Below are 14,464 nucleotides of genomic sequence, written 5' to 3'. Positions count from 1 at the left end.
CTGTATTGCCATCATCAAATCACCCACCATCAACATTATGAAGGTTACCATTTCTGCAAACCTTAAGTAGACCAATTAATTGAATACTGTGTTACTCAGTCGGTCAGAGACACAGGATTGTATCGCAAATAACTCACATACTGTCCTTATAAAGCTGTCCACAAGACATGAGCCAGCAATGATAGAAAACTCTCAGAATTACCTGGATAGGTGCAGCTCCAACAATACTCAACACATACAACATCTGGGACAAAGCAGCTGCTTGACTGACATGAGTCCATCACTCTCAACATTCACTCTGTCCACGACCAATGCACAGCAAAATCTCTCTCTCTCTCTTCTCTTTCCTGCTCCTGTTTAAAACTCATACTTTGACCAAGCTTTTCTTGATCCTGAGGTGGCTGAAGCTCAAGGTTTGGTCTGGCATTGCTCCTCTAAAGGATCTTGGGACTTGTTAGAACATGAAGGGCACTACATCAAGTAGGACAGTGTGGTGGCTCAGTGGTTAGCACTGCTGCCTCACAGTGTCAGGGACCTGGGTTTGATTCCACCCTCAGGTGACTGTCTGTGTGGAGTTTGCACATTCTTCTTGTGTCTGTGTGGGTTTCCTCCCACAGTCCAAAGATGTGCAGGTTAGGTGGATTGGCCATGCTAAATTGCCCATAGTGTCCAGGGGTGTGCGGGCTAGGTGGGTTAGCCATGAGAAATGCAGGACTGGGTTAGGGAAGGATGCTCTTCAGAGGGTTGGTATAGACTCAATGGGCAGAATGGCCTGCTTCAACACTGCAGGGATGCTTAAGCACAAGTTGTTGTTATTTGTGTTGTAATTGTTGTTCTTTGTTTTATACAGCCCTGTTGTATGGCTCTGCCTGCATTATTTTTGCCGCATTATCCTCCCTGCTTGGAGGAGGGGTCTTGCAGGTATGTTGACATCCGGGTGGGTCATGGCTTTGCTGCTGTTATCCAAGATGGGACAGTTTCGGATTTGGATGAAATAGGGAGTGCGCATTGTCAAGGACTGAATGGTTCTGCAGTCAGTGTAACCTCAGTTGCTGCAGTCTGTCCTGCTCAGGGAACTGGTGAATCAAGGGGCATTGTAATGGCTGGGTATTGAACTCATTCTTGAAGCATTTACAAGATCACCGGCATTTCTGGGTAATCCCTCAGTTTATGAGTGGGCAGACTGACGTAGCAGGGGTTATCAGTTTGGCCACATTTTTATCTACTTTCTTTTGATCCCATGGAAACAAACATCAAGCGAAATCTTTACCACGAATCCAATTTCATACCAAAATATCAGCATTCAAATTCAAAATGATCTGTCGGAGCAAATTCCTGCAGATGCTGGAATCTGTACTGAAAACAGCAAACGCTGGAGATCACAGCGGGTCGGGCAGCATCCGTAGAGAGAGAGCGAGCTAACGTTTCCAATCTAGATGGCTCTTCATCAGAGCTGAGGGGAAATATGGAGGGGGCAGCATTTATGCTATCATTGTAGGGGGTGGGGGCCGGACTGCTGGGGGGGTGAAAGGGTTTTGATAGTGCAACTTACATGATTAGACTGTGAGAATGGCAGAATGGTGTATCTAACTGCCAGACTGGAAAGGACAGATGGTCCCACTGGGGCTGGGGTGGGAGGAAGGGAGAGAAATTCAGAATGATCTACCTGGTCTCTGGATGTAGTTTAATGTAAACTATTTAAATGTTACTCTAGGGTTCCTTCACAGTGATGAGTGTCATCAGTAATCCTTTGTTGGGAGCCTTCATCCTTGGCATATTTGTACCTCCTGCTAACACTGTGGTAAGTCCAGGCTGAGGGTATTTGACAAGGTGCCTTTCCTACATGCTCATACACCCAGTACAATCAACGTATGGCCCTTGAGTCACTCACGGTCAGGGAACTTGAAGCAAGTCTAGATGGGATTCTGCCCCATTTTGTTCCTCCCTGCTTACCTTGCACATTACCAGAAACCTGAGCTTATTCAGAACTCTGTTGCCTCTAACCTACTCCATGCCACATTGTCTTCACCCATCACCCAGGTGCACACTGACCTACATTTCAACCTGCAATCTTACAATTCTCATCCTTATTGCCAAATCTCGCTATGGCCTTACCCCTCCTATGCTTGTGATCTCCTGCAGCCTGATAAAACTCTGAGATCTCCACACCTCCTTAATTCCTTTTGAACATCCACAATTTTCATTGGTGCGCCATTGGCTTTCAACTATCTCAATCTTTAACTCTGGAATGCCATGTCTATGCCTCTCAGTCTCCCAATTCCAGTCACTTCACTCACAGAGTGCTTCTTAAAACCTGCCTCTTTGAGGAATATTTTGTTCACCTGGCCTAGTATCTCTGTTTGTGGCTCAGTGTCAAGGTTTGTTTCATAAGGTGCAGAACATTAGGGTGATTCATGGCAACAGAAGAAAGAGTTCCCCTCTATCTCCCTTAATTATCTCAAATACATCAACTAGATCACCCTCTTATTGGATTGGCATCCACCCTGAGTTCGAACCCCTGCCACTACTCACCATGCCATATTGTGCAGCTAGATTGTTGAGGTAGAGTGCTGTTACCAATCCAGTTTTCTACAAATGTAACATCCATTATCTGGTGCAGCCAATACTCTTTTCTGCGTTGACTCTCAGCTCCTATCTAATTTTATTGGTCAGGAATGAGAGGGTGAATCTTAACAAGAAGAGACACTTGTTTGAAATAACCAGGTGGAGTTTTTTGTATGACAGCAATTTGGTACAAGTTGCATTAACCAGTTCGACATTATTCCTCAAGATCATCAGTTACCAGAAGTGATGAATCTGCCTCCATCAGGATATCAGACACAACAAATCTGTTTTAGATTAGATTAGTTTCCCTACAATGTGGAAGCAGGCCTCTCGGCCCAACAAGTCCACACCGACCCTCCAAAGAGTGACCCATCCAGACCCATTTCACTCTGACTAATGCACCTAATATTATGGACAATTTAGCATGGCCAATTCACCTGACCTGCACATCTTTGGATTGAGGGAGGAAACTGGAGCACCCGGTGGAAACCCACGCAAACACGGGGAGAATGTGCAAACTCCACACAGATAGTTGCCTGAGGCTGGAATCGAACCTGGGACCCTGGTGCTGTGAGGCAGCAATGCTAACCACTGAGCCACCGTGCCACTCTGTTCTGCAAGTAATGACCATGTGACATCATCAGGTTGGGTGGAGCTTAACACAACTTCATCATTAACTCTTTCAGAACCCTTATACAACAGCCATATTAAGCTCGTGTGGAGGAATTGTTTTGAAAGTACATAGAACATAGAACATTACAGCGCAGTACAGGCTCTCGATGTTGCGCCGCCCTGTCGTACTAATTGAAGCCCATCCCACCTACACTATTCCATGTACTTCCATATGCCTGTCCAATGACAACTTAAACACACTTAAACTTGGTGAATCTACTCAGGTTGCAGGCAAAGCATTCCATACCCTTATTACTCTCTGAGTAAAGAAACTACCTCTGACAACTGTCTTATACCTATCTCCCCTCACTTTAAAGTTGTGTCCCCTCATGTTTGCCATCCCCATACTTGGAAAAAGGCTCTCCCTATCCACCCTATCTAACCCTCTGATTATCTTGTATGTCTCTATTAAGTCACCTCTCAACCTTCTTCTCTCTAATGAGAACAGCCTCAAGGCCCTCAGCCTTTCCTCGTAAGACATTCCTTCCATACCAGACAACATCCTAGTAAATCTCCTCTGCACCTTTTCAAAGCTTCCACATCCTTCTTATAATGTGGTGACCAGAACTGTACACAATACTCAAAGTGTGGCCGTACTAGAGCTTTGTACAGCTGCAGCATACCCTCCTGGTTCCTAACTCAATCCCTCTATTAATAAAGGCCAAAACACTGTATGCCTTCTTAACAACCCTGTCAATCTGGGTGGCAGCTTTCAAGGATCTGTGTACATGGACACTGAGATCTCTCTGCTCATCTACACTCCCAAGAATCTTACCATTAGCCCAGTACTTTGTATTCTGGTTACTCCATCCAAAGTGAATCACCTCACACTTGTCCACATTAAACTCCATTTGCCACCTCTCAGCCCAGCTCTGCAGCTTATCTATGTCTCTCTGTAACCTACAACATCCTTCGTCACTATCCACAACTCCACCGACCTTAGTGTCGTCTGCAAATTTACTAACTCACCCTTCTAAGCCCTCATCCAGGTCATTTATAAAAATGACGAACAGCAGTGGACCCAACACCAACCCTTGTGGTACGCCTCTAGTAACTGGACACTAAGATGAACATGTCCCATCAACTACAACCCTCTGTTTTCTTTCAGCAAGCCAGTTACTGATCCAAACTGCAATGTCTCCCACAATCCCATTCCTCCGCATTTTGTATAATAGCCTACTGTGGGGAACCTTGTCGAATGCCTTGCTGAAATCCGTATACACCACATCAACCGGTTTACTCTCATCTACCTGTTTGGTCACTTTGTCAAAAAAGTCAATAAGATTCGTTAGGCACGACCTCCCCTTCACAAAACCGTGCTGACTGTCCCTGATCAGATTATTCTTTTCGAGATGATTATAAATCCTATCTCTTATCACCTTTTCCAATACTTTGCCAACAACTGAAGTGAGACTCACTGGTCTGTAATTACCAGTGTTGTCTCTAGATTAGATTAGATTACTTACAGTGTGGAAACAGGCCCTTCGGCCCAACAAGTCCCCACCGATCCGCCGAAGCGCACCCACCCAGACCCATTCACCCACATTTACCCCTGCACCTTTTGTGGGCGGCACGGTGGCACAGTGGTTAGCACTGCTGCCTCGCAGCGCCAGAGACCCGGGTTCAATTCCCGCCTCAGGCGACTGACTGTGTGGAGTTTGCACGTTCTCCCCGTGTCTGCGTGGGTTTCCTCCGGGTGCTCCGGTTTCCTCCCACAGTCCAAAGATGTGCAGGTCAGGTGAATTGGCCATGCTAAATTGCCCGTAGTGTTAGGTAAGGGGTAAATGTAGGGGTATGGGTGGGTTGCGCTTCGGCGGGGCGGTGTGGAGTTGTTGGGCCGATGGGCCTGTTTCCACACTGTAATCTAATCTAATCTAATCTAAAAAAACCTAACACTACGGGCAATTTAGCATGGCCAATTCACCTAACCTGCACATTTTTGGACTGTGGGAGGAAACCGGAGCACCCGGAGGAAACCCACGCAGACACGGGGAGAATGTGCAAATTCCACACAGTCAGTCGCCTGAGGCGGGAATTGAACCTGGGTCTCTGGCGCTGTGAGGCAGCAGTGCTAACCACTGTGCCACCGTGCCACCGTGCCGCCCACTACCCTTTTTGAACAAGGGAGCCACATTTGCTATCCTCCAGTCCTCAGGCACTATTCCTGTAGACAATGATGATTTGAAGATCAATGCTAAAGACTCGGCAATCTCTTCCCTTGCTTCCCAGAGGATCCTAGGATAGATCCCATCCGGTCCAGGGGACTTGTCTATTTTCACACTCTGCAGTATTTCTAACACCTCTTCCTTATGAACCTCAATCTCTTCTAGTCTAGATGCAAGTATCGCTGTATCTTCCTCACCAACATTTTCATTTTCTATAGTGAAAACTGTCGAAAAATATTTATTTAGTGCTTCCCCTATCTCCTCTGACTTCACACACAGCTTCCCACTATTATCCTTGATTGGCCCTAATTTAACTCTCGTCATTCTTTTATTCCTGACATACCTATGGAAAGCCTTAGGGTTAACCCTGATCCTATCCACCAACAACTTCTCATGTCTCCTCCTGGCTCTTCTGAGCTCTCTTTTTAGGTCTTTCCTGACTTCCTTGTAACCCTCAAGCGCCCTAACTGAGTTTTCACATTTTGTCTTAACATAAGCCTTCGTCTTCTTCTTGACCAGGGATTCCACTTCCTTAGTAAACCACGGCTCACGCGTTCTATATCTTCCTCCCTGCCTGAAAGGTGCATACTTATCTAGGACACACAGGAGCTTTTCCTTGAATAAGCTCCACATTTTTAATGTGCTCATCCCCTGCAGTTTCCTTCCCCATTCTACGCTTCCTCAATCTTTCCTAATTGCATCGTAATTTCCCTTCTCCCAGCTGTAATTCTTGCTCAGTGGAGTACACCTATCCCTTCCCATCACTAAAGTAAACCTGACAGAATTGTGATCGCTGTCTCCAAAGTGCTTACCTACTTCCAAATCTAACACCTGGCCAGGCTCGTTACCCAGTACTAAATCTAAAATGGCTTCGCCCCTTGTAGACCTGTCTACATACTGTTTCAGGAAGCCCTCCTGCACATACTGGACAAAAACTGACCCATCTATAGTACTCGTACTGTAGTGATCCCAGTCAATATTTGGATATTTGAAGTTCCCCATGACAACTACCCTGCCCCTCTCACTCCTATCGAGAATCATCTTTGCTATCCTTTCCTCTACATCACTGGACTATTCGGAGGCCTAAAGAAAACTCCCAGTATGGTGACTTCTCCTTTCCGGTTTCTAACCTCAGCCCATACTATCTCAGTTAACAAGTCCCCAAACATCCTTTCTACAACTGTAATATTGTTCCTGATCAACAATGTCACAGCTCCCCCTCTTTTACCATCTTCTCTGTAGGTCATAGTTTAATGTGTTAATGAGTAGATTGCCTGTTGTGGAAAATTTGGTCAGGCTCGGGCAGTATTCTCTCGACTTTAAAAGTGACTTAATTGAAACAGATAAGATCCTGAGAGGATTTAACCGGGTTGAAATGGAAAAGATGTTTCTTCTTGTGGGAGAATCTAGAATTAAGGTGCAAAGTTCAGAAATAAGGGATCTCCCATGCGAGACATTGATGAGAAAACATAATTTCTTTCAGAGAGTTGTCAGTCTTTGGTATTCTCTTCCTCAAAAGGCAGTGGATCCCAAACTTTCACATAATTTGACGCAATTATAAGTGGGAACACAAGTGGTGAGGATAATACAAGGGTTTTAAGAAGGATATAAACAGGTTTAGCGAGTGGGTGAAAATTTGGTCAATGGAATATAATTTGGGGAAATGTGAGGTCATGCAGCTTGACAGGAAAAAATAGCAGAATTGAATTTTATTTAAATGGAGAAATACTGCAGAGGGCTACAGAACTGAGGAGGACTTGTCCATGAATCACACAACATTAGTGGATGATAGGGAAGGCAAATAGAGTATTGGTTTTATTTCAAAGAGAATTTGGTGTAAAAACAGGGAGGTTTTGCTGAAACTATACAAGGCACCTAGTCAGACCATGGCTGGAATAGTGTGAACAGTTTTGGGCCCGTTATCTAATTGATTCTCATTGATCATTGTAACAACCAATCCAGTTCACCAATCACTAAGTATATTCAAGGCTGAGTCAGACAGTAAGGGGAATCAAGGGTTATGGGGAAAAGCCAGCATGTGGAGTTGAGGATCATCTCACTGAATATCAGAACAGACTCGATGGGCTGAATGGCCTACTTCTGTTCCTAAAGTTTACGATCTTTAAACCTTTTTAAGACGGAAGTGAATAGATCCCTGACTACCAAGGGGATGAAATACTGTCAGGGATTCGCAGGAATGTAGAGTTAAGATTAAAATCAAATCAGCCACAGTCTTATTACATGGGGGAGCAGGCACGAAGGGCCAAATGGCCTGGTTTTGTTCTTTGTTTGTGTCTGTTCAGTGAACTCTTTCTTTAGGTTTTAATCTGAGGTTAAATCCTGTCAACGCAAAGGCAGCAGTAGCTTCAGTTCATGTTTTGCTCAAATCGATGTTAGTATGTGTTAAGTGGACAATACTTAAAGACATGATCATGAATGAGATTGAAGGAGATGCTAGGTGGTTGAGCTTTATGGCCTGTTTTTGCACTGTACAGTTTAATTTTACATTAAAGGCTCCATGTAAATGAAAGATCGGTCTTCATGATGATGATATTCTGGCTTCTTCAAAGTGGGTAGACGAACAAACCACAGGGAGGTACAGGGCACTCTGGCTAATGTCAAAGCTGCAAAACAGTAGCCAAGATGGGCAAACAACTTAGTGCAGGGTACAGTCTGACACTTCCTTTAATAGCCAGTGACTTGGTCCATCTGTGTCTGAGGGAGATCGGAATAGAGGATTGTTTGAGATGACGTACTGTGGGAATATGGACTAGATGGACTGAATGGCCTGTTTCTATGCGATGTGTTACATTGTAGCATTCATTCAAATTAATCTGTCAGTCCTTAGGCTCTCCTAATATAAGTTGCTGGTCTCCATCTTTTTTTCAGTGGTTTCCCAAATACAATAAGTTCATTTGGATTAAATATTCCACTGTGTTTTCTTTACTTTCAGGGTGTATTTTCAGGCTTAGCAGCTGGATTTGCCATTTGTCTCTGGGTGTCCATCGGGGGCATTCTGTACCCACCCTCCCCTGAGATAATGGGGGTCCTGCCATTCAACACAGGCAGCTGTCATCCTGTGTACAGTGCCAACGCTACAGTCAATGGCAGTGCTTGGTTTGTTGACAAGGTGACGCCGCTGTCTGGACTGAAGAAGAGGTGAGAGTGAACCCTGTTCTATCACAGAGTCAAAGAATGTCTCCATAACGCCCACATCTTCGGGACGTGTTCCCAGCCATGCGCTGACAGCTTCGGATCTTACTCTCCTTCCTGGTTCTCTCACTACCTCAGAGCTAATTCAGAATTGGGCCTTCGTTTTCATTCAGGTCCAGAATCGGAAGCCGTGGCAGAGATATAGGAACAGAAGGAGGCCATTCAGCCCCTCGAGCCTTCTCCACCATTCAACCAGATGGTGGCCTTACTCCATATGCTCGCATTTGGCCCATGTCCCTTCATGCTTTTGCTTAACAAAACTTTTCCAGCTCAGATACAAAATTAGCAGCTGATTCAGCATCTACTGACATTTATGGAAGAGAGTCCCAAGCCTCTCCCATCCTTTGTGTGCGGAGGTGCTTCCTAACACCTCACCTGAACGGTCTGGCCTTAATTCTCAGACTATGCCCCTAGTTCAAGGATCCCTAACCAGTGGAAATGTTCCTTTTTATCTGTCAATAAAGTCCCTGCTCAGGCAGGAGGCAGGAGACCGCAGTTCACTGTCAAGTTATTGACATCTCCAATTGTGTTTGCAGGTCCAACATTGTGGATCAGTTCTATGCCTTATCTTATCTTTACTATGGTCTCCTGGGAACATTAATAACGGTGATCGTTGGTATTGGAGTCAGCTATTTATCAGGTAAAGAAATGTCCTGAACATCAGGCTGAATCCTGGCCAGAAAGGTGTGTGGCAGATGGTCATAAGGCAATTGTATCATTTTACCAAATCTTTACTAGACGTTAAAACAAAATTGGAAAAAGGACAGTTCAGAAGTGAGTGGGGTAGTCTTCAATGGGAGTTCACCTTCTCAGGAAAAGGAACTAATGGAGATTGTGTGACTTTTTTTTGTTTATTCATTTATGGGATGAGGGCGTGGCTGGCCAGGCCGCATTTATTGCCCATCCCTAATTGCCCAGAGTCTATCACATTGCCTTGAGTCTGGAGTCACATGTAGGCCAGACCAAGTGAAGGCAGCAGTTTCCTTCCCTGAAGGACATGAGTGAACTCTATGGGGAATTTCCCGACAATGGTCTCACGGTCACCATGAGATACTTAATTCCAGATTTTTATTCAGTTCAAATTCTGCCATCTGCTGTGGCAGGCTTCAGACCCATATCTTCAGAACATTACTTGGGTCTCGGAATTAATAGGTTGGTGTTAACGCCACAAGCCATCAACTTCCTTTCACCGAGAGGGTGTGGCCACTAGACTGTCTTTCCTTCTCTCTTTTCTTAGGGCCAACTAAAAGAGAAGATATTGCCAATGGTTTACTCTGGTGGGATCTTTCAAAAAAGAAACCAGTTTCTGAAGAAACAGAACAATTGAACAAGAAGGAGGTAAATTTAACAAATACCACGTTGATGTGATACAGTGCAATATTGGCCCTGTGTATCTGCCCTGTTCTCTTGGGCATCTCATCTAATATCCCCTTATATCACTTAGCATCATTTTATAAAAACCCTCGATGTGCCTTTGGAAATATTAAGTATTTATTTAAGTATTTATTGTTGCTGTTGATGTGTTTCACTCACCCCGTCTCCCCCACAGCCCATCTAAACCATACTCCATTCAACCCTCAGCAGAGAAAGGTTGGAGACATGGAGCAGTTTATCAACAGTGATGTTTGAGGGGTAAAGAAGTGGACATGTGAGGTTGACATATAGAGAGGAGGGAGAAGGAGTGGAGGTGGGGCAATCGTGAGGCAGTGGGCCTGGGGTGGGGGAGGGGGACGGTATGTCAACCTGAGAGCCGTGGGGTGTGGGAGGTTGGGGTGAAGGTACAGGAGCCAGCTGTAGAAGTGGGGAGCTGTGGGGGTGAGGATGGACGGTTGTGGTGTCTATTGGCGATGGATATAGGGAAGGGATCTGGGTACAGGGGATAGGGTGGGATGCTCTTTGGAGGATCAGTGCAGACTCAATGGGCTGAATGGCCTCTATCTGATTTGTAGGGATTCTGAGATAGCGACTGGTCATTGGCTGTGGGATATACATTGTGCACAAAACATTTGTGGGATTTTCTTGTGCACAAAATGGCTGCCGTGTTTCCTACAACAGGAGTGGAAGGGCATTAGGGTAGTGGGTATGTATAGAGGGGGGTTTTGAGGAGGGGGCAGGTCTGAGGGAAGGGTGTATGGAGGTGGGGCTTACAACGGGATGGGGATGGGTGTGCAGGATTGGTGTGGGGAGTGGGAGCTCAGCTGTAACAGAGTGTGGGGGCAGGGGTGGGGGGGTGGAGGTACAGAGTATAAAGGTAGGGCCCGGGGGAGTTATAGGAGGGTGTAGGACCATCAATGTGTGGGTGGAGGGTGTGGGGTGAGGGGTTTTGGGCACAAAGCATTGTAGGGGGGGAGGAGTGTGGAAATAGGAGTGTGGTGGCTGGAGGCATTAGGAGGTATACAGGCAACGTGGAGCAGAGAGTATTGGAGACAGGGCTGTAGAGGGTGTCGGGGCTTGCTGAGAATGGATGTGCAGGGGCAGGGAGTGAGGACAGCTGTGCACGGTTATGGCGACCACCTCACTACCAGTCCTGTGGTAGTCTTCTTCACTGAACAAAAAAGACAACTTGCATTCCTGGATCATTGGATGCCTTCAAGGCAGTAAAGTACCTGTAGTGGTCAGGTCTCCAGACTGAATCGAACCCAGGTCCCTGGTACTGAGAGGCAGCAGTATTAGCCACTGTGCTGTTATCACTGTGCTGTTAGTGGGATCTTGTTGTACACAGATTGTTGTTGCCTGTCCTTGTGTTCCAGCAGTGACTAGCCTTCAGTAATTGGTGGGCTGGCCAGGGATGTGCAGAGATCATGAAAGGTGCCATAAAAATGCAAGGCATTCTGGCTTTGCCCCCTTATCTTACATCCTTAATTGTGGAAGTGATATCATGACGTCAGATATGGGTCAATCACAGGCAAATGGGGCTAGTTCAGTTTAGGGAACCTGGTCAGCATGGACGTGTTGGGCCGAAGGGTCTGTTTCCGTGCTGTTTGACTCTGTGACCTCTTGTTTCCGTTTCCACAGCTTCCTGATTTGGAAAGCAGCAAGGCTGCTCTGAAAGAGACAAACTCAATGGCATCGACTGTTCCAGCCCGAGACAAACCAGACCTCGAGCAATCACCAGTCCAGGACGTGGACCCCACTCAATGGAATGTCAGGCTAGATCAAAGCAGCTCCTCGATCGTGGTTGAAAGTTATTTACCTCCTCTGAGAGAAAGCTATGTTTGAGACTGCGTTCCTCTGAACTGGGGATCAACGCAACTCATGGCTATCAGTGAACTTCACAGCGCCTGCTGATTGTAGACTTATAACACATACTTCCACTTTGTAAATCTGGTCTCCATTCTGTTCTGGCTTGTGATTGGACCACCAAACAAAACTACCTCTAACTCTCCAGGCAGGTGAGAAATGGACAGAGGTTCATCAAGTTGTATTACCAATGGGTTATAGAAGGAAGTTGTTGCGGGTGGCACATGAATTACCAGTCAGAGGTCATTTGGGACTAAGGAAAGGCCAATCCAAAATACAAAAACACTTTGATTGGCCTGGATTGCATAAAGATGTGGTTGAATTTTGCCCGACCTGTCATACATGAGAGATATTTGGAAACCCTCAGGCAGCAGTAAAGCCAGCACCTTTAATACCCATTCTTGCATTTGAGGAACCTTTTACAAGAAACTTAATTGATTTCATAGGACCCCTAGCTAAACCAAAAAGTGGGAATCGTCTTTGTTAATGATAATGGATGTGTCTATGAGATTTCCAGAGGTCATTCCATTATACAATATCACAGTTGAAATGATTATAGAGGAGTTACTCCAATGTTTTTACGAGACATGGACTACCCCACAGAAGTACAATTGGATCAAAGGTCAGAATTTACATCAAAATTGTTCAAGCGAATTATTGATAGTTTAGGAACAAAACAATTCCAGTCCACTGCATGCCATCCAAAATTGCAGGAAGCATTAGAATGGTGGCATCAAATTTTAAAGACCAAATTTAAAGGCTTATGGTCATGAGGACTGGGATAAAGGAATTCCAATTGTACTTTTGAAATTAGGGATGCACCTAATGAATCTACAAATTTGAGTCTATTTTAATTAGGTTTTGGACATGATGTGAGAGAATCACTACAATTAATCAAGGAAACCTTGGTAAGTCAGAGTTCAGAGACTACATATTTGGATGACGTGTCAAATTTTACAGTTACTACATAGGGTGAAGAACCAATTTCAGATGATACTGAATTGGAGATTTCTCAAATTAAATTGGACAGTGAAGGAGTTTTTTTAACAATGGGATAAGTTATTGAATGGTATGACTTTAATTTGGTAACATCTATTTGGTGTCACAACAGTTGAAACTTCCTTCGCTCTCTCAGATGAAGGTACCTGCTGGTATCCTCTGAGTAAGACCAGCTTCGAAACATAAGTTGCTTGTCCCACCTTCTCAATACAGTCTTCCAGCTTTGGAATAGCATATGAATTATTTTTTTGTAATTGCATTGATTTTGCAATAGTCCACCCACAATCATTGGGACCATCTGGCTTTGGCAATCAAAATAACCTGCAAGTTCTAGTATAAACATATTGGGAATAAGCTCGGAAGTACTAATATGATTATGAATGATGGAGATGTAGGAAATGCTGTTCCAATTGAGCCATATCCTTATAGACTTAGCCCTCTGTTATGTCCATGATTTTCAGGGAGAGGTGGGCACCGCGAGGTGTGGAGTGTTTTATTTCCCCCTCTGACTCTATTTTGATTTAATCCCTGCCCACCCCCTTCACTGTTTGATCACACAGCATTGCCTTTTGTGTAGGGCACTGCTTGTCACTGGCCACTCGGGTGTTTCCTTTCTTCCTGGTAGTGGAAATTTGAATAAAGATTTATGCACTTATTGTTTTTCAGTGTCTCACACCTGCACACACACAACATGGGTGCTTGGGGAAAGGAAATAAGCACTACCGCTGTTAGGTAATCATGCGGGGAATAAAAAAAAACAAAATGGAAAAATAAATGTTAGGTTAGAATCTCCTCTCTGAGGACTGACTCCGAGCTGGCTGACTGTACAGGGGTGGTACGGTGGCTCAGTGGTTAGCACTGCTGCCTCACAGCACCAGAGACCCAGGTTCGATCCCACACTTGGGCGACTGTGTGGAGTTTGCACATTCTCTCCGTGTTTGTGTGGGTTTCCTCTGGGTGCTTTGGTTTCTTCCCATTCCTGAGGAAGGGCTCATGCCCGAAACGTCAATTCTCCTGCTCCTTGGATGCTGCCTGACGTGCTGCACTTTCCCAGTAACATATTTTCAGCTTTCTTCCCAAAGTCCAAAGATATGCAAGTTAGATGGATTGGCCATGCTAATGTTAAGGCATGTGTAGGTTAGGTGCATTACTGTAGGCAAATGTAGCATAGTCAGGTAGGGGGATGGGTTTGGGTGGGTTTCTCTTCGGAGGGTCAGTGTGGAGTTGTTGGGCAGAAGGGCCTGTTTCCACACTGTAGGAATTCTATGATACAGCCAGTGTGTACTGATATTGTTGTTTTCTGTTGAGGAGGTGAGTTTTTTTCCTTCCGGTTGTCTGGGAAGACATTTGATGTTTGGTTTTCTTTATTGTTTTTTGTGCTTGTTTTCCTGGGTGAAAAAAAAGAAAAGAAAAGAAGTTTTAAAAACATACAAAAAAGACAGCCCTCTAAAGTTGGCACAGGTTCAAAAGGATATTGCACACATGCTCAAATATGATATAATCAGAGAGTTGCAGTGACAGGAGCTGACCCATAGCAATGGTGCCAAAGCCAGATGGTCCCAATGACTGTGGGTGGACTATTGCAAAATCAATGCAATTACAAAAAATGA

At 45.0% G+C, this 14,464-nt stretch overlaps 1 protein-coding gene across 4 annotated transcripts in view; it reads left to right on the top strand.

The window, feature by feature from the left end:
* The window catches only part of slc5a5 (solute carrier family 5 member 5), a 97,464-nt gene extending 83,451 nt beyond the window's left edge, over positions 1-14,013 (top strand). For all 4 annotated transcript variants that reach the window (XM_043721428.2, XM_087975958.1, XM_087975959.1 and 1 more), the window contains exons 10-15: positions 851-921; positions 1,715-1,801; positions 8,356-8,561; positions 9,152-9,255; positions 9,853-9,953; positions 11,631-14,013. In XM_043721428.2, coding sequence (XP_043577363.2) covers positions 851-921; positions 1,715-1,801; positions 8,356-8,561; positions 9,152-9,255; positions 9,853-9,953; positions 11,631-11,834 — 773 coding nt within the window. In that variant the 3' untranslated portion in view covers positions 11,835-14,013. The remainder of the gene's footprint in view (positions 1-850; positions 922-1,714; positions 1,802-8,355; positions 8,562-9,151; positions 9,256-9,852; positions 9,954-11,630) is intronic.
* Positions 14,014-14,464: the final 451 nt, after the last annotated feature.

The sequence above is a fragment of the Chiloscyllium plagiosum genome, unplaced genomic scaffold (assembly GCF_037043375.1).
Source record: "Chiloscyllium plagiosum isolate Xiang-an unplaced genomic scaffold, Cpla_swu_hap1 HiC_scaffold_28, whole genome shotgun sequence".
Classification (NCBI taxonomy): Eukaryota; Metazoa; Chordata; class Chondrichthyes; order Orectolobiformes; family Hemiscylliidae; genus Chiloscyllium; species Chiloscyllium plagiosum.
Note: the sequence above shows the minus strand (reverse complement) of the source record. Positions and strands in the feature narration are given on the sequence as shown.